Below are 21,411 nucleotides of genomic sequence, written 5' to 3'. Positions count from 1 at the left end.
GCTGACATTCCTGAGCGGGGATCCCAGAGCACCTTTTAGCACGGGGAGGCAGATGGGATGAGAAATTCTCTGTGGGCCACGTTTCCCGGACTTTTTCTGTGTGCTGGGAAGAAGCAGATGCTGCATTTTTTTTTCTACCCTAGAAAATGTGATACATTATGGAAAGGCAGGGCAATTGAATTTCAAGGGGGAAAGGAGGAAGGGAGGGAGGCTCATTAGAGCTGCGGTGGTAGGAGGGCTTCCTGGAGGGGGTGTTTGAGCTGAGCCTGAAAGCACTAAGCTTTGGGGTCAGACACTGGCTCAGAACTTAGGTTTTTGTTTGTTTGTTTGTTTATTAAGTTTAGTTTGTTTTCTCTTTCCCAGTCCTGTCCTCTCCCTTTTATAGTGGCTGTCCATATTTGGTTCAAAGTGGGGGCACAAAGTACCTTCCCAGAGCCCTCTTCTACCCTCTTACTAAAAGAAATAAGGCAGTGGGATTTGCTGAAATAGGAGAAGGTGTCCACTGGTTGCAGAAATCTGGCTTCTCCCAGGGTTCACTTTGGCCCCAGTGGGAAGCAGGTCAGAATCCCCTGGGGACCAGTGAGGTAGGGTATGATCCTGGGCGCCTGACTTTGGACAAGGGAAGGCTGCTAGGGCAGGAGGTTGCTCAAAACCACTCCCAAGAGACGAGAACAGGTTTGTCTAAAAAGGTTTCCGCGTGGTTGTGTGTGTGTGAGATTCCCATGGTCTTTTGTTTCTGCCATGCAAGAAAAATTGCTTGTTCTGGAAAGTTATTTGCTGTTTCCTCTCTTTCTCTCTTCTCTTTCTTGAAAGGCAGAAAATCCCTTTTTGCCTTAATTATGGGGGCTAGTAGAGACATTTCCCGACGGCCTGGCGGAGTGGGTGGGGCTGGGGGAGGCATTAACTTCCTCCGCCTGGGCTCGGAGCCTTCTGGAGGTGATGTCACTCCTGGCTTGAGCTCCACAGGGAGGGTGGGGCTGGTTTAAGTCTCTACCTGTGGCTCATAGTGGGTTCCAATAAAACCTCATTAACCCAGATTCATGGGGAGAGGGATAAGAAAGGGAGGGAGAGGAGCCTGGAAAGAATTAATGAAAAGCTTGAATTTTGGAGTAGTTTATAGAGGAATCTTTTTTATTGCCGCAGAATTTTGGATTCTGAAGTCTCTTGAGAATGAGGTATCCTTAGTATCCAGTTTTTTTCAGGAAGCTAAGAATCCTTATTACCTTCAAAAATATTCTTACTTTGGGCGGGACTCTGAAATATTTATTTCCCTTCCTTTATTAACAAAAGAGTACTGAGCATAGTTAAATCTCTGGATGCCAGGGTCCTTATAGCTGTCACCATGTTAGGTTATGGCGTTTGTCTCCCGGGTTTATTGAGCTCTGAAGAGCACTTTGCCCCTGGCCTGGTGCCCTTCTGTTGGTGCACTTGGGATTCTGGTTTGCGCTTTTTCCTCTTCCATCCCTGTCTGATAGCAGCCAAAAGTGACATTTGTGGGCCTAAGTATAGCAAGTGGCTTTTCAGTTCAGTTCTAACTGGCACTTTTCTCCAGCAGTACTAAGAAACTAGTCAGATTTGTTAGAATTATTTCTAAGACAAGAGTTTTCAGCGCTGAGTAAGGGTCTCACCTGTGAGCAATGACCTCTGTAGTGTCCTGATAGCACCTAGAATAACAAAGAGGCTGTCAAGGGAGGTGCTTATGGGCTCTCTAGGGGAACAGATGTCAGTGACCTCTGGAGTAAGCACCTGATGATGACCCCATGTTCCAAGTTCTTCCACTTGGCTGAAGTTGTAAATGACTTGCCAGTCATGGGTAGCCTGGACCCAGTAAGGCTACCTCCGTCTAAATCCTGGCTGGCAAGGGCCCTCATTCCTTTCTTTTAAAAAAAATTAATTAAATTAATTTATTTTTGGCTGTGTTGGGTCTTTGTTGCTGCACGCGGGCTTTCTCTAGTTGTGGCGAGCGGAGGCTACTCTTCGTTGCGGTGCGCGGGCTTCTCATTGCAGTGGCTTCTCTTGTTGCGGAACACAGGCTCTGGGCACGCAGGCTTCAGTAGTTGTGGCATGTGGGCTCAGTAGCTGTGGCTCGTGGGCTTTAGAGCGCAGGCTCAGTAGTTGTGGCACACGGGCTTAGTTGCTCCACGGCATGTGGGATCTTCCCGGACCAGGGCTCGAACCCGTGTCCCCTGCATTGGCAGGCGGATTCTCAACCACTGTGAAGGGCCCTCTTTCTTAGCTTGGTCCCTGTCTCTATTTTTCACACTGTGTTTTATTCGGGTGGCAGTGCACGCATACTGTTTGGCTGGCCAGAAACAGCTTTGGGTGAGGTAGAGCCCCCGGTATTGGGTCTCTGCTCCGCCACTAATGTACCACTTAGTCTCAGGCGAGTCACTTCACAGCCAAGTCTTGATGTCCTGTGTAAAGAGAACATCATACCTGTTCTCCTTGTCCTTATTCTGTCATTTGCGTATTCATTTCATAATGAAGGTGTGAAAGTGTTTGGTAATGAAAACGCCAGAGGAAAGTTAGCTGTCAATAGAATTAGGATCACCTTTAACTGAGTGCCTGCTATTGGGTGCTCGATGCTTTTCTTGCATCCCTATTTCATATTTACCCCAGACCTTTACCATGTATGTCATTGTACCCATTTTGTGGAGGAGGCCTGCAGAGGTGAGCCCCTACAAGGGGCCGACGTGGGAGAACCAGGATTTGTACGTACGTGTGTGCATATGTGTATGGCGTGAAGAAATTGAAGGACTGGCAAGTCTCCCCCCACAAACCCAGCATAGGAGACTGGCTGAAACCAGCAAGATTTGCCCTTCTGCTTGTCCCCAGGGCAACCACCAGCCTGCACTGACTTTCATCATGGACACTGGGGAGACATTTGCGGAATTAGTAGATCCTTTTTTAAGCCTCAAAGCCGGGCACCGTGGCCCCAGTGGGGCGACCAGAACCCAGGACTCGTGGCTCCTGTGCTGGGCTCACCTCCCGGCCCCTTCAATGCCAGGTCCCGCCGCCGCTTCAAGAGCAGCCACATGAGGAATTGTCATTAAATGATTTCTAGTGCTGGAACCCTGGGATTTTTACAGAACAAACAATTTCCTGATTTCCTTCTTCTTTTCAACAACGAATTTTGGAGTCTTGGGTTGAAAGCCGCCCCTTGAGGGCCTGCGTAAGTGTGTCTAGAGAGAGGGAGGGGGATTAACGGAGTCTGTGGAAAGAGGTCTTTTGGCGCCAGGATCCTGCACCCTGGAACAGATTCAGTGCGGTGTCATTTCCCTCTCAGCTGTTCCGGCAGGGGTTGGGCGTGTATTCTGGAACCTCCCTCTGAACGGCCACTAGTGCCCTGTCGGTGCGGAGAGAGGGCAGGCGTGTGGGCATCCCCTCACCCACGGAGGCACGACCCTGCGCTCAGGGTCACTTCAGCAACTATGCAACTTTCAGCTCCAGGTGGATGTGGGGAGCCCCCTCCACTGCCCCCCAGAAGAGCTAGCTTTATCTGTGTGGTGTTATCACCTCTACCTGTCCTTGGGATGCTGACATTGGGTGGGGAGTCAGCACTAGAAAGTCCCCTGCATTTCCAGGTCCAAGGCAGGGGCACCTGGTCAGCTCCCTGGGGCTTGGTACCCTGCAGGGGAGCGGTGCAGAGGAGGGGTGGCACGGGCCAGAGTGGTCTAAGCTTTTTCTGGAAAGGGTCCTGCTGCCTGTCATGCCGTTGTGGGTTTGGGGAGCCAGGGGTTCTGGCAGGGCCTCAAGGCTGTGGAGGCACTGGGCAGTCATGGGGCTCGGGGCCGTCGGATCAGGAGGGGGGAAGGTTTGAGGGTCTCTCTCCCGCGTTTATGGCTCTGTGGTGCTGCCTAATTATATGGAGAGGCTGCTCTTCCTCTGGCCTTCAGTCCTGGGAAGAAACTTCTCTGCCCAGTGACTCACATGAGGGTTGCAGCCCCACGAGAGGCCGTGTGTGCGTGCGCATGCTGCATGGGTTGCAGCTATGACTGGCCTTTGCTTGGCCCGTCGATTTCCCCACTGGGCTTCCCTGCAGGTTAGGCTGCAGTCTGAGATTTTGGGAAACCTGGTCACCACCTGTCTGCCACTTCCTCCTCAGAAACAAGGAAGCTGTCTTCCTCCCTCCCTCCCTTTTTAACTGCAGCTCTTCCTCTATCCCGGGCTTTAGAAGAGTCTGCGGAAGTTATTCCTACAGACGAGGGTGGCCAGGACCCCTGTCCCGCCTAGTCTCAGTTTAATCCTCCATGGTGTGACTTGGGCAGGTCTGCGCCCCTCTGCGTCTCAGTTCCCCTATGCACTCAAGGGGCCCCTCTTACCTGCTTCAGCTCTAACAGCCATGTGGTTGCAAAGAGACCTTGTCCTGGGGAGGGTGAAGGTGGCACTGCGGGGACCTAGCGGAGGCTCAGAAGCCTCCAACATTATTCCTCTGGGGACTCAAGGGGGCACTGCCTGCCTGAGGGCTCATCTGTGGGGTGGGAGTCATGGCAGGCTGCTCTTGGAAGAGGTGGACTTAGGGCTCAGTATGGGAACCAGAGGTGTATGGAGGTCCCTGGGCAAGGTCAGGCTGGGGGTGAGGGCCGGGTGATGTTCTCTGCACACGCCCAGGCCTCCTGGCCACCTGCCCCAGGTCCGCTCATCCTCAGGAACGGAAGCCGCGGCGGGCAGGTTGTGGCAGTGGGGCAGGCAGGCGTGCTTATCGCTCCACTCATCGGCTGAATCATGGTGCCAGGCCCACAGATCCTCCCCTGAGACTCATCCAACCAGCTTGTCCCTGAGCCCGCTGTGTGTGAGGCAGGACTAGAGCTTGGGGGCCTGGCTTCCAGCCCGACCCTTTTTACCGCCGAGTGACTCTGGGCACGGGCCTCTTTTGGGCCCAGTGAGTCCACGTGTGAAATGGGAGTGCGGCTGAGAGGCTGAGAGGCGGAGGCGAGGTCACGCCTTTGGATGTTGGTGACATCTCGTGGCTGTGTCACAGGGCTGGTGGCGTCTGGGTGGGGCCTGCCTCTGCTCCTGCTGCCTCAGGAGAGTTCTGCCGCAAGCGTGGGGGGTTGGGAAGCCTACCTGGCTTGACCAGATCTAAAGCCCAGAGCCTGGCTGCCTGCCGTGCGCACAGCCCTGGGCAGGTGGGGAAGGGTCCACGCCTGGTCCGGGGCCGCGTGTAAGAGAGGGTGGCCATTACTGGGACCAGACAGCAGGGTCTGTCTGCGCAGACAGGCCAGGGGGGCAGTGACAACCAAAGGTCATTCAGCCTGAGAAAGGGTTCATCCCAGAGCCCTTCCCATCAGGAACTCAGGCCATAAGGCAGGGCGTTTTCTGTGTTAGGGCAGGGGGCCCCCCCGATGGAGGCAGCGGGAGTGGCGGAGACTGCCAGTCCCGCTCTGGGACCCCTCTTGGGCTCCCTTCGTCTCCGGAGCAGTGCAGGGACTTGTCCCACCAGGGAACGTTGAATTCACAACCTTTCCCGCTTGGGCTACCTGACGCTTCCTGTGGCCATGCTGGCCCTCGTTGGGTGCCTTCTGCCCCCAGCAGGCTTAGGAGACGGGGTTCTGGGGCCTGGCCCAGGGTGGGTGGGGCGTGGGGAGGTGGGGGGGAACTTCTGGAGGGCCGAGGTGGCTTGTCCACCCCAGCTCCTAGCACGTGCTGGGCCCCGGGAGGCCTCAGGAGGACCTGAGGACTTGCACTGCTGTTCCCACGTCACGGCTGATGCCCTGGCCGCGTCTGACCTGTTTGGGGACTTGACTGTGTCAGTCCCGTGGCAGGGGCTCTTCTTTCCAGTAACTTCTCGACACCCCTGCTGCCCACAACACTGTCCGGGGCCTTGGAGTCCCATCTCTGGGGAGTGTCCCGGATGGACATGTGGTCAGGTTCGGGCTTGCAGGGTGTTTCAGGAACCTCTGAGACTATAGTAGAGGCTGAGGTCACTCCAGCTCCTCCCGGAGAAACCGCTGGGGGCCACACTGCTGTCCCTGGTGACCACACTCCTCCAGGATGCCGTGGGCGGAGCCTGAGCAGCGCGACCTCCAGGCTGGCCAGGGCCTGCCGGGCTGAGCTGAGATCCTCGGGTGCTGCCCCTGCCTCTCCCCCCTGCCCCCAACAGGCACTGGGGAGCAGGGGACAGGGGTCGGAGGGTGAGCCTAGGTGCAGAGTTTCCCTGGGGCAGACCTGGTTGTTGTAAAGTCCCAGGAGGGCTCAGGCCAGGAAGTCGGCCCTGAGGTCTTCATGGTGACTCTGAAGGAGTGGCTGAGGCCAGCTGGGTTCTGGGAATTGTGTGAATAGCAGAAAGCCCCCAGCCTAACCCCCTCTCCCTTCCACCCCTCTGTGGGACAAGATCATCCTTCCAGAGCCTCATCTAGGGGCTGGGCGTCCAGTGGATGCCCTGGTCCAGCTCCCCTCCCAGGGTAGTGGCGGCAGCCTGAGCCTGAATGTCTGAGCCTGCCTGCCTGTGGAGTGGATTTGGGGCCCCGTCTGGGGTCCTGAAACCTTGGGCCTGGGCAGGCGAGGTGGGACCCAGAACTGGCTGGTCGGTCTGCCTTGGTTAGTCCCACCTGGGGCTGGCGCAGAGAGAGGTGCTGTGCGGAGGCCGGGGGAGCACAGGGCGTGGAGTCTGGCCAGCCCACGTCATTACCAGGCTCCACCGCTTCCTCCCCGGAGCATCCTGGGCAGGTTTCAGCACCTGCCTCGAAGCTTCAGTTTCTTTACACGTAAAATGGGATTTTTTAAGTCCTGCTTCGGAGGGCTTTTGAAAGGATCCTGTGAAATAACCTGTGTGGTGTGATTGGGAGCCTCTTCCTTGTCTGGGCTCAGAGGAGCAAGTCTGGGAGAGCTTTGGGGCTGACGCTGCTTAGGGAGTCCCCTGGGGAGAGCCCACTGTGGCTGGGGGGAGGGGCACAGTCTGACCTGACCTGTGTAGTCGTCACTCAGTGTGAATGGCCAGCTGGTCTTACCCCAGGGTGCTGATGTAGCAGGACCTACAAACATGGCTTTGGCCCCTTCTCAGAAATATGAGCCTTCCCTGTCAGGCCAGGCTTTGCTCACCTCTGCCTGAGCCTTTGCCAGGGGCCGGCTCCTGCCCCAAGGAGGTGTGGGCTAGGCTGGTAAGCAGTGGGAAGAGGCCCGGTGAAGACAGATGCCAGGGCACCTGGAGGGGGGCGGTCTCAGGCCAGCTGAGCAGGGCCCCCTGGCTGTGGGGGACCCATGGTCTGTGCCCAGAACTGCAGACTGAGGGGTGCCCTGGAGTGGGAGCGGGGCTAGGCTGCAGGGTGGAGGGGGAGGGCCCCACCCCTGGGTCCTCCTTCCTTCTGCACTTTCTCCTGTGCCACCTCCAGTGGAAATGATGGCTGTTTTCTCCCTGAGGGTCAGAGAGCCCGCAGTCCTCCCTGTGATGGGGTGGCTAACTGCATGCTTGCTGGAGCAAGACTGCCTGGCCCCAGACCCCCTCTCTAAGCACTTCAGTGGCTGTGTGCCCTGGGACAGATGGCTCGTCCCCTTTGCCTCAATTTTCTCATCTGTAAGATGGGTTTGCACTAGAATCTAAGGTTATCATGAGGTGTAAATGAATTCATTCAGGTAAAGTGCCTAGACTAGTACCTGGCACATAGTACTCAAGACATATTAGCCGTGATTACTATTTTTCCCCCCAAGACCTAATTCCGATATTTCTATTTTTCAAGTGACCCCCCGCCTCCACCAGTCCAGGTCAGGTCCTTGGGTTCTTCCTTCCGCCCCATGACTGTCCTGAGTCCTGGGCAGGTGTTAGGGCTTCTTCCCCTTTCTGGGGTTTCTCTGAGTTCATAAGACTGGGGCTGCATCCGCAGTCCTCCTTTTAACTGCCTTAGCACCTACTGTGTGCAGAGGCTGCCAGGGCCCGGGAACTCAGTGCCGGGCATTTGAAGCTGTGCGAACCTTCTAGCCATCAGGAAGCCACTGGAGGAGGGCAGCCTGACAGTGAAGGGGCCCAGGCTGCTTTGCTTCTTATTGGCGGGGGTCCCACCAGTAATCTGAGGAACAGGCCCAGCCTATTCACATCTGGCCTTCACAGGAAATTCTGCCTTCCATCACTCAGGCCGGAAAGTACCAGCTCTGCTCTGCCGCTGGACCCCTTCAAGGACACTCTGACCTTTCTTTGTCATTGTCTGGGCTCCAGCAGCCTCAGTGCCTCCTTGGTCTGAATCGTACTTTATCCCAGAGGCAGGTTCCCAGACTAGCCCATTATTCTTCTGGACGTGGGAGGAGAAGCCATGTACACCTGTGGCTTAAGCAGGAGCAAAGGGAATTTCGTCGTTCTTTCTTGGGTATGGGGTTGGCTGGCAGCCACATTCTGACACAGGTTAAAAAATTTGCTCTTGGCATCTTTCAGCCTCCTTTTTGCAATCCTTTCCCATCTTCCAAAGCCCCTACGCATCCCCAGTGCCCCAGTTCCAAAACTACCCTTCCCCCATAGAGCTAGTTTCTGCTCTAGTGTGAGTGACTAGCACCCCTTAGCCCTCCCAGCGGCATTTTCATCTTAAAAGGGATACTCTGTAACTGCATGGACACTGCTGGGGAGATTTGGAGGATAAAGTTCTCCCCCTCCCTCCACATACACACAGCTGGCGCCCTGACCAGCGGCTGCAGGTGTGTCAAAAGCTGCAAGTTTCTGCCTCCTTGAAACTTGAAGACACTTTATTTAGCCAGATCAGGGGGAGGATGTCTCTAGATGCCCATATGCCAGACGTGTCAGGCCCCCAAGCCAGGAGGAGTTTGGGGATTAATCAGCTAGAGAGCAGCTGCAGGGGCTCTCATGGGGTCCGACTCAGGGATCCTGCCGTGAGCTTCTGGCCTTAGCTGTCTCGTTGGGACAGCCAGGGCTGGGGGGGAGAGAGGCTCTGGGGGCTTTGGCTGCTCGTTCTGTCCCCGTGGGTTGACAGTTGCCATCTCCAGAGTCACTTTGATGTGAGACATCTCCAGCCTCCTGCCTAGGCCATCATGCCCTTGGGAAGCGGAGAGTGGTGACCCCGAGTCACTGTGATCAAGTACCCTTCCCCCCACTTGCCATTGAGGGTCCTCCCCCTGCTGAGTGCCATGTTGGTGGTTGGCTGCCCCTCCAGGGCGGGCCTTAAGTCACCACCCACAGACTTGGGACTCGGACCCCCGTTGCGACCTCTTGGCCAAGCCCCTGTCCTGCAGAAGGGCAGCCTGAGGCAAGGTCTCTTCAAGGTCATCCAGTAAGTTGGAAATAGAGCCCAGGTTTTCCAGTACCAGGTCTGGTCACTCTACCCTGGCCAGCCCTTGTCTGGCTCCTAGGACAGTGCTGGGCACAGAGGATGGCTGGGCCGGGCCAGGCCAGGCGGCCTTGCTCAGTGCCCAAGTGGAATCCTACCCTGCCTGGCCCAGGTTCTGGCAGGTGGGGAAAAGCAGAGGAACTGGTCTTCCAGCTCCTGGCCTCACACCCAGCCCTCAGCTGGGCCTGCTCTAAGACGAGCCTCGGCACGCGGGCAGTGAGGCAGGCGCCAGCTCTCCGGAGGGGTGGGTACGGGGGTGCTGGTGTCAGCTCTGACCTGGCTTGGGCATCAGGGCTGGAGCTGGCTGCCAGGATACCCCCTCGTTCAACACAAGCCTGACCCCTGGGGTACTCCAAGGGAGAAAGGCTCTATGACCTTGACCTCAGGTTTCCCTTGTGAAAGCCCTGACGTGCAGTGCCCTGGGAAATGCTACTGCAAAGGGTCTTTAAGCCAAGTGTGGATGGCGCCCTGCACCCCGACCCTGCCCTGGAATCCCCCAGAGCAGTGAAGTCTGTCTCCTAGGGGCAGGGTGGGAACAGCTGAGGTGGGGTTGTGTGTGTGTATGGGGGGAAGGGTGCATGCCCAGGAGGTCCCCTGAAAGGTCTTCCTCCTCGGGGGGCCCTGCGGGTGCCCTCACCGACGCACGTTCTCAGGGTGAGGGCAGAAGAAAGCCCCTCTTCCCTGCCTGTCTGTTCCCGGGCCCCTCCCGCTTTGAGCTGTACCCATCACCCCTCTGCAGGTCCCAGCCTGACTTAGTTCTTGGTGAGCTGATAAATCATCATGCCTGTCAGGCCAGGAAGTGCTGATGCTGCCCCGAGGCACCGGTGGGGCCCCTCCCTCCTGGAAGTAGAGGGGGTGGGGGGAAGATTTCAGGGTCTTGAGGCCAAAGCCGGGAGATCTGGGCCTCCTCAGTGGCCTCGGCAGGCCTCCCTGGCAGCTCCCAAGTGAGGAGAGCAGCGTTCAGAGAGGAAGTGATTTCTCCACCACCACTGTGATCTCCTGGGCTAGGGAGAGACCAGCGTCTTCCTGGACCCTGGGCTGCGGTCCTGCCCTCCCACCCCCCCCGCCATGGCCGTCCGTGGCCAGTTTATCACCCCCACGCCACTCTGGCCTCACTGGTAAGGAATTGGGGCCGCAGGGCCCAGCCTAGCCTGTCAGAACACTGAGAGGGTTTAGGGCTCTTCAGCCAAGCCCCTTGTGTTGTCCAGGCGGGAGCCAGGTCCAGTGAGAGGCAGAGAGCTGCCCAGGTCCCCCAGCAAGGGAACAGTAGAGCAGGACCTCCGCCTGGGGTGGCCCCCCCTGGTCAGGGCTCTCTTCCCCCAGCATCCTTAGCTCTGGTCCCTTCCTGGAGACCCTTGATCCAAGATGCTTTGGCCCGCTTGGCCCCTCAGGTCCATGCTTAGGCCGTGTTAGCAAGGGCTGAGGGAGGGAGTGCAGATGATCCCCCCGATGAGGGAAAGCAAGAGTCGCAAACCCCACTGCTGCCGGGCACCAGGGCGTTTGGTGGGCCACAGGAGGGGGCTGGGTATTTGTAACATTCTCTTCCCCCGCCACCCCTAGGCGGGCAGGTACCCCCGGGCCGATGGCACCGAGGCTCTGCAGCTCCCCATCCCCTCTCAGCTCCTTGGCCTCGTTGGTGGTGCCCCCCACCCCCACCCCAGAGAGGGCATCAGAGGTTCTGCGCGGCTCCCGTTGGTTTCAGCCTGGTCACTGTATCAGGCCATGCATCAGGCCAGCTGACGGGATGAGAGTTGCCCGGAGAATCGAGGAGGTCCTGCTCGGCCCCGGGCAGGCAGGATGGAGGCTCAGCTCAGCTTCAGGATAGTCGAGTGTTGCTTTTCTTTGTTTCCTGTTTCTAGCACTACTGGGAATTGAGGGGTTCTCCCAGCTCTGCGGCGAGGCCTCTTCCTCAGACCGGGCAGGCACCACAGTGTACTGACTATAGAGAATGGATGTATCAGAAATGTAGAGAGAATGTTCTAGAACTTTCTCGGATCACTTTGTCCCTAGGACTTGTTTTCGGGGCTACTTGGTACCTCTTCTTTGAACACTGGACCTGAGTGGGGCTGGCCGGGGGGGGGGGGGTCTTGCCGCCCCCAGCCCCCAGGCCACTGAGTGAGGCCTTCTGTCCAGACTGTCGTTCTCCACGTGCAGTCTGCAGACCACCTACAGGAGATGGAGCTTGCAACGCGCAGAGTCCAAGGCCTTTGCCCCAAACCCACTGAATCAGCCTCAGGGATGGAGCTTGGAAGACTTTATCTCCAACAGTCTCCTGGTGACGCTTAGGGACCCCAAAGAAGAGAGCCCCTGGCCTGGAGGCAGGCGATGGTGTGAATGTCACCTTGGCCAGTTTGGCATCTTGATACACAGGTCAGGGGCAAAGGCCGAGGTTCTGTAGCCCAGACACCTCAGCCCCCGAGAGTTGTGTGGGGTTGGGGGAACCAGCTCTCTTCCCTTAGATCCATAGATCTGACCAGGAAACCGAAGGGGGTAAAAAAGATCTTAAAAAACCATGAATCTCATTTAAGCCTCCCGAGGATGCCTGCTGTTGGGTGGGATTTTGGTGGGATGGGAACGAGGGGTGTGTATCCTGGTGTGATTGTGTGGCCCGCCTGCCTTTAGACTCCTCAGCCTGGGCTCGTGGAACAAATTGGGCCCCTACCCTCCACGCGCTACCTTCAGCCCCGGCACGGGCACCAAGGCTGGCTGCTTGGGAAAGGCTGTGACCTGGGCACTGTGACAAGGGGCAGCTCTTTATCCTTGTGGATTCAGTGACTGAGCTCCCACCACGGCAGCCAGGGCTTCTATCGCCACACCCAAGCCTTACAACCAACAGATACCTAAACCTCCCTTTCCCACTTTGCTGCAGAGGCTGCCACACCAGTGAGGCCCCAGCGTCGCCAAAGTTGTGACTCAGGCCTGAACGTTGTCCTAACCTCTCCGGGGTCTGGCTGGAGGCTTCATCTGCCGGCCCTAGCGTCCCCAGTGGGGTGGCCCTCTGTACCCCATCCTGTGCAGCTCCCCCTTCCAGAAGCGTCCTGGAGTGGGGGCTATACCTGGGAGCTCACCAAGGCCAAGACGAGACCATTTCTCTCTTCTCCCCAAAACCCCTGGGTGATGGTCCCCTGAGTTTTGAAGTTGAAGACCCTCTTTACTATCGAAGGACCTTGCATGATATTTTACTTTTGGCACGTGACCTCAGTAATGCTTTTTTCTTTTTTTTAATTTATTTGGTCGTGCCAGGTCTTAGTTGTGTCAGGTGGTCTCCTTAGTTGTGGCATGTGAACTGTTAGTTGCGACATGCATGTGGGATCTAGTTCCCTGACCAGAGATTGATCCCGGGCCCCCTGCACTGGAAGCGCGGACTGTTAACCACTTTGCCACCAGGGAAGTCCCTTCAGTAATGCTTTTTAAAGGATTTGTGTTTATCCATCACTTAGATCAAGCAGCGGGTAACACATCAGTGATTCAGGGTGTGGGTTGGAAACCAGAGGTCCTTGGATCTGATGGCTGCAGGTTGATGGGGTGCTGGGGTCAGGGGTCAGACAGGCAACCTCTTCAGTCAGCCTGGAGTTAGAAGCCCTTCACCTGAACATCTCTGAGATGCCCACTTGGTATCCTGACTTGTGACCCTCCCAAGGAACTTTCATGCTCATGCCCAAGGTGTCTTGGAGGGATGCTGCAACACAGCCCCAGGCCCCCTGGGCCAGCCTGGGCAGAGGTCTTCTCAGATGGAGGTGGCCCTCCTATGGCCAGTGTGGGGTGAGAGATGGCAGGAGTGGGCTTGAGGCTGCCTTCTTGAAGCTTTCTCTGCCAGCCCTCTGCCCACAGACTACCGACATGCTCTTGGGAACGGCTGACGACCTGGTGACGGAGACCCTTAGCCCTTGGTAGCCCTGCCCCTGCTTGTCCGTGCCATCCTGTCTCCACCTCTGAAGCTGGGCTGGCATCTTGGTCTCAGCTGCTGGCAGGGGTCAGGAACTCTTTTTTTTTTTTTTTTTTTTTTAATGGTTTGCCTTTTTAAAAAATTTATTTATTTTATTTATTTAGGGCTTCATTGGGTCTTCGTTGCTGTGCGCTGGCCTTTCTCGAGTTGCGCTGAGTGGGGGCCACCCTTCGTTGTGGTGCGTGGGTGGCTTCTCACTGTAGAGCACTGGCTCTAGGCGCACAGGCTTCGGTACTTGTGGCTCGCGGGCTCTAGAGCGCAGGCTCAGTAGTTGTGGCGCACGGGCTTAGTTGCTCCACTGCATATGGGATCTTCCCAGACCAGGGCTCGAACCCATGTCCCCTGCATTGGCAGGTGTATTCTTAACCACCAGGGAAGCCCAGGAACTCTTACTTGGTGAGGATGACATGCTCATCCCATGGCTCCTGGGGCCTGTGGTGCATTGAGGAGATTTAGGCAAGTTTCCCTTAAAACAGCTGGACCATCAGGGAAGGTGGTCCTTCGGGGCAGGGGAGGGAGAGAAATGGCAGGTGAAGGGAGCAAACACTGCCTGCAAGTCTGCAGATACTGCACTGCCCGGTGACCACTGGCAAGACCCTCACCCTTATCTCTGGGAGATGCTGATCTCAGCCCTGCCTGCCTCAAATCAAAGGATAATGGTAAGAAAGGGATGGAAAATGCTTCCAGTGTCAGAGAAAGCCTCCCTCCTCTCACACTCCCTTTCCTGCTCCGCCAGACCCCTGAGCCCAGGTCGTCTCTTGGGGTGTCCTCCTCATGCCGCCCCAGGTGTGGCCCGGAGACCAGTGTGGCTGAGATGAGATGGGCTGGCTGTTCCTCTCGTGTTCCTTGTCCCCCAGCCTCCACGTGTCTGCCTCCCGACCTGAGCGAAAGATGCCGGCAAAACCGGGGAGGCCCAGGCTCTCACCTACACAGAGAGGCCCCAACAGGTTAGCAGTTTCCCAGGAGAAGGGCTTCTCTCAGGACTAGGTAAGACTTTGAATCTGCCCAGTCCCTGAAAACAATTTGGGACAATTTGGCTTTGGCCTTTCAGGCCCTGGGCTTCCAGGATCTGTGCTGTGTGTGGGAAGGACCAACTTGGCCTTTGCCTTGAGCAGACCAAAGGTGTGAACATCTAGACCCCCTCATATGGCTTTTGATTTGTTGTACAAAAAACTGATTTTCCTGGGCCTTACAGAGGTTAAAGGGCTCCATTAAAGGTACAGCTGGCTCGCCTTTGTCTTCCCAGGCTGTTTGGAGTGGGTTCCAAACTGGGCCAACCCACCCCTGGCATCCCTGAGTTGTGGCCAGTGTGGTCTCATAACAGTGTCAGAGGCTGTGCCAAGGAGAGCCCCATATGGGGCCTTGGAGGCAGCTGACCACAGGCTCTTAGCACAGGAGGCCTGCTGGTGAAACCGGAAGTCTCACCCCAAACTCCAGAGTCAGCTGGCACCTGGTGAGCCAAGTTCAACCTCAGCAGTTTCTGCTAACTTCCTCTCCAGAGAGCTGAGGCTGTCACTGGAGGTTCAAGCTGGAGGTCTGGGAGATCACTACAGCCTATCCCCTTGGTGGAGACCCAGCCCCAAAGGGGAGAGGCTGCCCTGAGGCCTGGGAGCTGGTTTCAGGGGAGAAAGTGTTTGCTTAAGAGTTTGTTGTATAAACAAGATTTCGATTAGATGAGGGAACAAATTGTTTTCAGGGACTGGGCAGATTCAAAGTCTTACCTAGTCCTGAGAAAAGCCCTTCTCTTGGGAAACTGCTAACCTGTTGGGGCCTCTCTATGTAGGTGAGAGGCTGGGCCTCCTGGGTTTTGCCTGCATCTTGGGCGGTGCCTCCAAGGTGGACGGGGTCCTGGTGCGTTGTGTTCTCTGCAGAACTCAGTGCCCCTGTCTGTGAAACAGGGCCTGGGCCCGGGGACCCTGGCTTCTGCTTCACAGTGTACGGCCGAGGCTGGTGTGGCTGCGTCCCTGGCCCCCTGCTCCAGGTCCAGCTTTCTGTCCAAGGCTGGGAATTGGAGCACTGCCGCCTAGGGTCTCCTCCAGAGCTGTGAGGGTATTGGGCGAAGTGAAGGGGGGTCTGGGTGAGTGTGGGTGGGGCGTGTCCCCTGAATGCTTGTCCCCCTCAAGCTGCCCTGTTGGGAGCATCTGCCGTGGGCCTGGGGCAGGGGTATGTTAGGGTGTGGGTACCCACTCTGTGCCTGCCTGGGGGACAGTGTTCTTTGTTACTGGAGGGGGTAAGCTTTGGGGAGGCGAGGGTCAGCTTCCACCGAAGCTCCGTGGAGGCAGGACAGGTGTTTGAAGTGCCACCTGGGGACAGTACAGACAGGATGTGGCCTGAGGCGCAGGTGGAGGCCAGGGACTGTGACTGTGCATTGTGGATGGGCCGTGGCAGCTCATGCAGGCCCTGCTGCAGCCAAAACTTTTCTCTTGGGGGGCGGGAGGCCGGTGGAGAGGGGAGGAGGTACAGTGTGGGTTTTGTACTTTCAAAGGAATCTCAGTGGTATTTCTAGCCTCACGGTTTCTACACGTTTCTGAAGCTTCCCTCTGACCTGGCTGGGCCCTTGGATGGAGCCTCCACCTGATCCAGCTCTGCCTCAGGAGGCCAAAGGTCTTGCCTGTCCCTCCCTGCCCTGCTCCACTCAAGAGGGAGGCCCCGTGGCCCGTGGCCAGGACCTGGCGAGGCCTCTTGGGCTAAGGAGGCCCATTCCCTGGAGCCCAGCCTTGGGCAGGGCCTGCCCTCTGACAAGTCTGCACAGAGCTGCCCGTAAACTGGCTCCCTTCTGCCCCCTCTTCTCCTGAAACCCTACCAACCTCCACCCCCCCTCCTCCTAGACAGGCCCCAGAATCCTCTTCCCCAGGCTGAGTGGCTCTTACTTCCCCAACTTAGAGCAGCCACCACTGGTGGTGGGACCCTTACTATGAACCAGGCTCTGTTAGGTTCTTTTCATGCATAACCTCATTAAACTTCTGCAACAGTCCTGGGATGTAGATATTACAGCCGTCCCCATTTTACAGATGGGAAGACTGAGGTCGTAGGAGGTTTAATGATGTCCTCAGGGCCACTCAGCTAGTAAGTGGCAGAGGTCAGGGGTGCTTGCAGAGCCCATGTGCTCTGAACTATGCGGTCCTGCTTCTTCATTCATTCTTTGTTCTGGCCCTTGACGTTGGGACTGCAGCACAGGGTCATTTGGGTCAAAGTCTCGTTGCTGAACAGGATACTTACGGCTACTCTTCCTGCCACCTGGCTGCTGGGTCCTCCCTTCCCCATCTGCTCTCCTGGAGCCAGTGTTAGGGGTCAGGGTGGTTCCCCCGACCGCCGAGTTTCTGCGCATGCCAGCTCGGCTGTGTGTGGTGTGTCCTGCCTCCGCCTGGTCCCACTCCCTGGCCCTGCTGGCACAGCCCCTGCTTCAGGGCCTGGGTATATGTTTGCACTCTGGCACCTGCAGCCTCTTAGGCTCGGCCAGGCAGGCAGCATTCCTGGGGCGGCTCTTTGCACACAGGGCCCATCCCAGGCTCACAGACCATTTGCCTCCTTAGTGCAAGGTCCCTTCTAGATCAGCCTCATCTATCCCCAGGCTGATGGATGTCCTGTCCTTCCTTCCCCAAGTGGGTCTGGACCCAGTTTTTCCAGTGGATGAGAAAACAGGCTGAGTGTGGGAAGGAGCATCGTGGCCAGGCCTGCCTCAGCACAGACAACTCACCCTGCGCTCATCCCTGCCCCTCCCTGCCATGGGGCCCTCGGTGTCCGCACCCTGGTGCTCAGTGTGCCTGGAGGCGGCCTCCCTGGAGCCAGGTGGTTGTGATGTTGTTCTGGGGGGCCCTTGAAAGCCCCACTCTTGGACCCTGAAACTCCCTGGTCCGTGGCCCCCGGGACCTGATTCTCAGTGTAGGGTGGGCTTTGGTCCCAGGGGGGCCACAGTCTCTGTTCCCACCAATGGTGTTGTCTGTCTGCTCCTCTGAGAGGTCTGGGGTGCCCTGAGCAGACTGAGCTTCTAGGGGGTGTGTGTGTGTTGGCGGGGAACCGAGGGGCAGCCCGGAACCGAGGGTTCCAGAGCCACACACGAGGGCTTCCTTCCTGTACTGTGTGTAGTGGTGTGTGTGTTTTGGGAGCAGGGGGGTGCATGATTTACCCAGCTACCTAGGATGGGGACCCCACAATAGCAGGGCCCCAGCCAAACCTCCACTCATATCCTTTTCTGTTCATTTTCCAGCAAACTGTGGCTGTAAACGTGCCCCCCGAAGATCAGGATGGCTCTGGAGATGACTCCGACAGCTTCTCTGGCTCGGGCGCAGGTGAGTGGGCTGGGGGTGGTGGTCAGACAGCCCCCCTAGCTGGGCCAGAAGGGTGATGCTAGGGAAGAGAATGGGGACCGTGCTGCAAGGAGAAAACATGTGTGGGTTGAGGTGGGAAGGGTGTGGATTCCACGAGGTCCTGGGGGCTGCCTGCTGCAGACAGACTTGGGCTCGTGTTCTCCTTTTTAACTCACTGGGCAATCTTTGGAAGGTGATTTGACTTCTCCAAGCCTCTGTTTCCTCATCTGTACAATGGGAATAACATCTTGACTTCATAAGGCTGTTGGGAGCTATTAGGCTGCACAGAGCCTAGTGGGGTATAAATGTGCCTTTATCTTCCCTATTTCCCCTTTCCCTGGGGGAATGAAATCCTTGAGCCTAGAGGTGGTGCTCTCTGAGGAGGTGCTCTTGAACTAGACCTCAGAAGAGGGCTACGGTCATCCCTGGGGAAAGTGGCCTAGGCAGGGGCCCGGGAGCTAGGACGTAAGACACAGGCCTCTGTACTTGGGAGGCTGGGGAGAGGGCAGGTGGATCAGGGAGGGGGCCAGAGAGGTGTGTGTACGGGGATATGGCGTTCAGGCCCCTAAGGATGCCCCCACCCCCAGGGAGCGGGCTTCAGCGGTCGCAGGAAAGATCCCTTCCCAGATTTTTTTTGAGACTGATAAGCTGGTTCGAAGATGTATGTGGGAAAAAAAGCAAAACAAGAGTCAGAGCAGGCTTGGAAAAATGCGGGAAATTGGAGGCTCGCAGAAAAGGCAGCTTTGCTGGTTCATTTTCCAAAGTTGAGTTTCGCCTTAGCTAGCTCTGCCCCAGGAAACACAGCTTCTCACGGGAGGAAGGGTTTGCTGTGCTGGCCTGCAAGTCAAAGCCTCGGGTCCTCGGCCAGGCCTTCCTCATGGCCTGAGCTTGGCTGGCCTTGATGTTCAGGGGCCTCCCTCACCCCACACGCTGTGCTTCTGGCCCTGCAGGCGCTCTGCCAGATATCACCTTGTCACAGCAGACCCCCTCCACCTGGAAGGACAAGGGGCTCCTGACGGCCACGCCCACGGCTCCAGAGCCCAGCCGCCCGGATACCATGGTCACCTCCACCTCCATCCTGCCGACTGGAGAGCAGCCTGAGGAGGGAGGGCTGGTGCTCCTAGGAGAGCTGGGACCTGGCCTCACCCCCCAAGAGAAGGAGGCCACCCACCCACCCAGTGGGACCACGCTGCACCCAACCACCCACCGGGCATCAACAGCCAGAGCCACCACGGCCCAGGGGCCTGCCACCTCCCATCCCCACAGGGACGTGCAGCCTGACCACCATGAGACCTCAGCCCCCACAGGTCACGGTCAGCTCGATCCTCAGGCTCCCAGCGTGGAGGATGGAGGTTCTGCTGCCACCGAGAAGGCTGCTGAGGATGAAGCCCCCACCCAGCTCCCAGAAGGAGAGGGCTCTGGCGAGCAGGTGGGTGTCGGCCCACTGTCATCCTCTGCATTTCCTGGGATGCCGGGTGGCCAGTGGGTAGGGTGGCCCTTAGTGCCTGGTGGGGCACAGTGCATTGGGTGGGGGGCACTGGCCTGGACACCCGGCACACCCAACCCCGTACACCCTGTGAGCACATCGTAATCCCCACAGTGAAGGCAGGGTCCTGAGGTCCCATCCTCTTCCGCCCCCAGGGCTGAGCCCAGGGCGGGACAGACTAAGTACGAGACCAGTGCAAGAGAGCCCTTCAGGATCACCGAAGAGAGGGCTTCCTAAAACGCACGCCTCTACGGCGAGTGTGAAAGTTCTACCAGGTCTTATTTTTCGTCTTATAGCATCGTGGTAACGTTACACTTTACACTGAGATGAGCCTATTTATTTTCACATAAAAACGTGGGCTTTATATCACTTGATGGGATACCTTTGCCACAGTCCGGCAGGGTCCAGTGCGATGTGGTGAGAGGGGCCTGGGTTGGGGTGTGTCTGAGCTGATGGCAGAGGTGACCAGGGAAGCTGGGAGCGGACCTGGATGCAGCCTTCGCCGCGGTCGCCCAAACCAGATCCCACACCTGCCCTCCCGTAGGACTTCACCTTTGACGTGTCCGCGGAGAACTCAGCCGGGGCCACTGTGGAACCTGAGCAGTGGAATGTGCCCCCAGGGGATCCCGGGGCCAGGGGGGCCTCGCAGGGCTTCCTGGACAGGAAGGAAGTGCTGGGAGGTGAGTTTTCTCTCCGGTGGGTAGGATGGGGGGCGGGGGGCTGTCTTTAGCTCTGGCGGGGCCGCCACTCAGCCCGAGGAGCAGCCGAGCTCAGCTGGCCCCTGTCCGCCCCGCCCGCGCCAGGGGTCGTTGCCGGAGGCCTCGTGGGGCTCATCTTTGCTGTGTGCCTGGTGGGTTTCATGCTGTACCGGATGAAGAAGAAAGACGAGGGCAGCTACTCCTTGGAGGAGCCGAAGCAAGCCAATGGCGGGGCCTACCAGAAGCCCAGCAAACAGGAGGAGTTCTACGCCTGATGGGGGGGTGCCCCTCCCCTCCCCCTGCCGCTCGCTAGGCCCCCACCTGCCTTCTCTGCGAAGAACTGCAGACCCACCTTCCTCCACCGTGCCACTTCCTGGCGCACCCGGCCCCGCCGGCGGCCCCCTCCCCGCGGAGTCCTGGGTGTGCCTGGGAGAGGGCTCGTCTCCGCTTCTCTGACTTCTTCCTGGAGACTTGGGCACAAGGGCTTTCTCGCATATGACCGACCTGTCCATCACAGCCGGCACCTGGCAGCCCACCACGCTGGACTCAGTTTCTCCAAACCGGAGCAGCCCGTCCCCAGGCCCAACTCTGGAGAGAAGGGGACCCCGCTGCTCGGGACCCGGATGGCTGGAAGGTGCCGTGGCTGAGGGCTGACAACGTCTGTAGCACTTACTGGTAGAGACCAGCGGGCCTGGCTGGGGGTGTGTCCCGCTGAGTGGTGGGGACGGGAGGTCAGGGCTCTGTCGGAATTCACTTTGTTTTGTGGAGAGTCTAATTTAGATGTCAATTTGTTTTGCACATGTTTCCTCTAGTTTCTTTGTTTATAGCCCAGTAGACTCGGAGGTAAGTTAAGTAAGTTGATTGGGTTATCCCCCATCCTGCTTCCCTAATCTGTGGTCAGGAGGCAGCATCAGGATTAAGAAGACTTTTTTTTTTTTTCTGGGGACTAGGAGAACCAAATCCAGAAGCCAACATATAGGCTTAGTTCGTGTGTCGTCTCTTGAGTTTGTCGCTCACGTGTGCAACAGGGTATGGAATGTCTGTTGGGTGGCCCTGTTGGTGGGCTGGCCCATCCCGGCTGCCGTGGGTGGTCACCTCTTTGAGCAGTCATGCCTGTGTCCATGAACTCGGGGCCAGGGCCATGGCCCAAGTGGCTGGGATGCTGGGGAGCCTGTGTGAGAATTGAATCCTGGAGCCTCAGGCTTGGGGATCGAGGAGAGAGGACCAAGCCCTTCCTTTGATGCCATGTCTGGGGGACACTTTCTCCTGGAAGGTGACGAGAGGGGTCTTGGCCCTACCAGCCACTGAGCTGCCCCACCAAGGACCAGGTTCGCTTTGATTGGCTCCTGTGGCCCGACTCTGGGCTGGAATCAGGAATGTTCCAAAGAGTTGATATAGTCTTTTGCTTTTGGCAAAACTCTGCTTAATCCAATGGGTTTTTCCCTGTACAGTAGATTTTCCAAATGTAATAAACTTTAATATAAAGTAGTCATGTGAACTCTACTGCCCTTGCTTCTTTCTGTGCTGCTCTTGTGGCCGTGACCAGCCTTTTCGCTAAACGCCAGCGATATTGGGAAACTTGGCCTAAAGCTCTGTGCCCTTCATCTTTCCCGTGGGGAGGGATTCTGGGGCCAGAGTCCCTCTGGTTTGTTTGTTTTTTTGTTTTTTTGTCTTTGCTGAAATTATTCCGGAGATCGGTAGGTTCACT

General features: G+C 57.3%; 1 protein-coding gene across 1 annotated transcript in view; it reads left to right on the top strand.

Annotated features, from left to right (window-relative positions):
- The window catches only part of SDC1 (syndecan 1), a 22,285-nt gene extending 2,307 nt beyond the window's left edge, over nt 1-19,978 (top strand). The window contains exons 2-5 of the mRNA XM_007463747.1: nt 17,420-17,501; nt 18,470-18,948; nt 19,550-19,685; nt 19,809-19,978. Of these exons, the coding sequence (XP_007463809.1) occupies nt 17,420-17,501; nt 18,470-18,948; nt 19,550-19,685; nt 19,809-19,978 (867 nt within the window). The remainder of the gene's footprint in view (nt 1-17,419; nt 17,502-18,469; nt 18,949-19,549; nt 19,686-19,808) is intronic.
- Nucleotides 19,979-21,411: the final 1,433 nt, after the last annotated feature.

The sequence above is a fragment of the Lipotes vexillifer genome, unplaced genomic scaffold (assembly GCF_000442215.2).
Source record: "Lipotes vexillifer unplaced genomic scaffold, Lipotes_vexillifer_v1.1 scaffold571, whole genome shotgun sequence".
Classification (NCBI taxonomy): Eukaryota; Metazoa; Chordata; class Mammalia; order Artiodactyla; family Lipotidae; genus Lipotes; species Lipotes vexillifer.
This window is presented reverse-complemented; position numbering and strand designations above follow the sequence as displayed.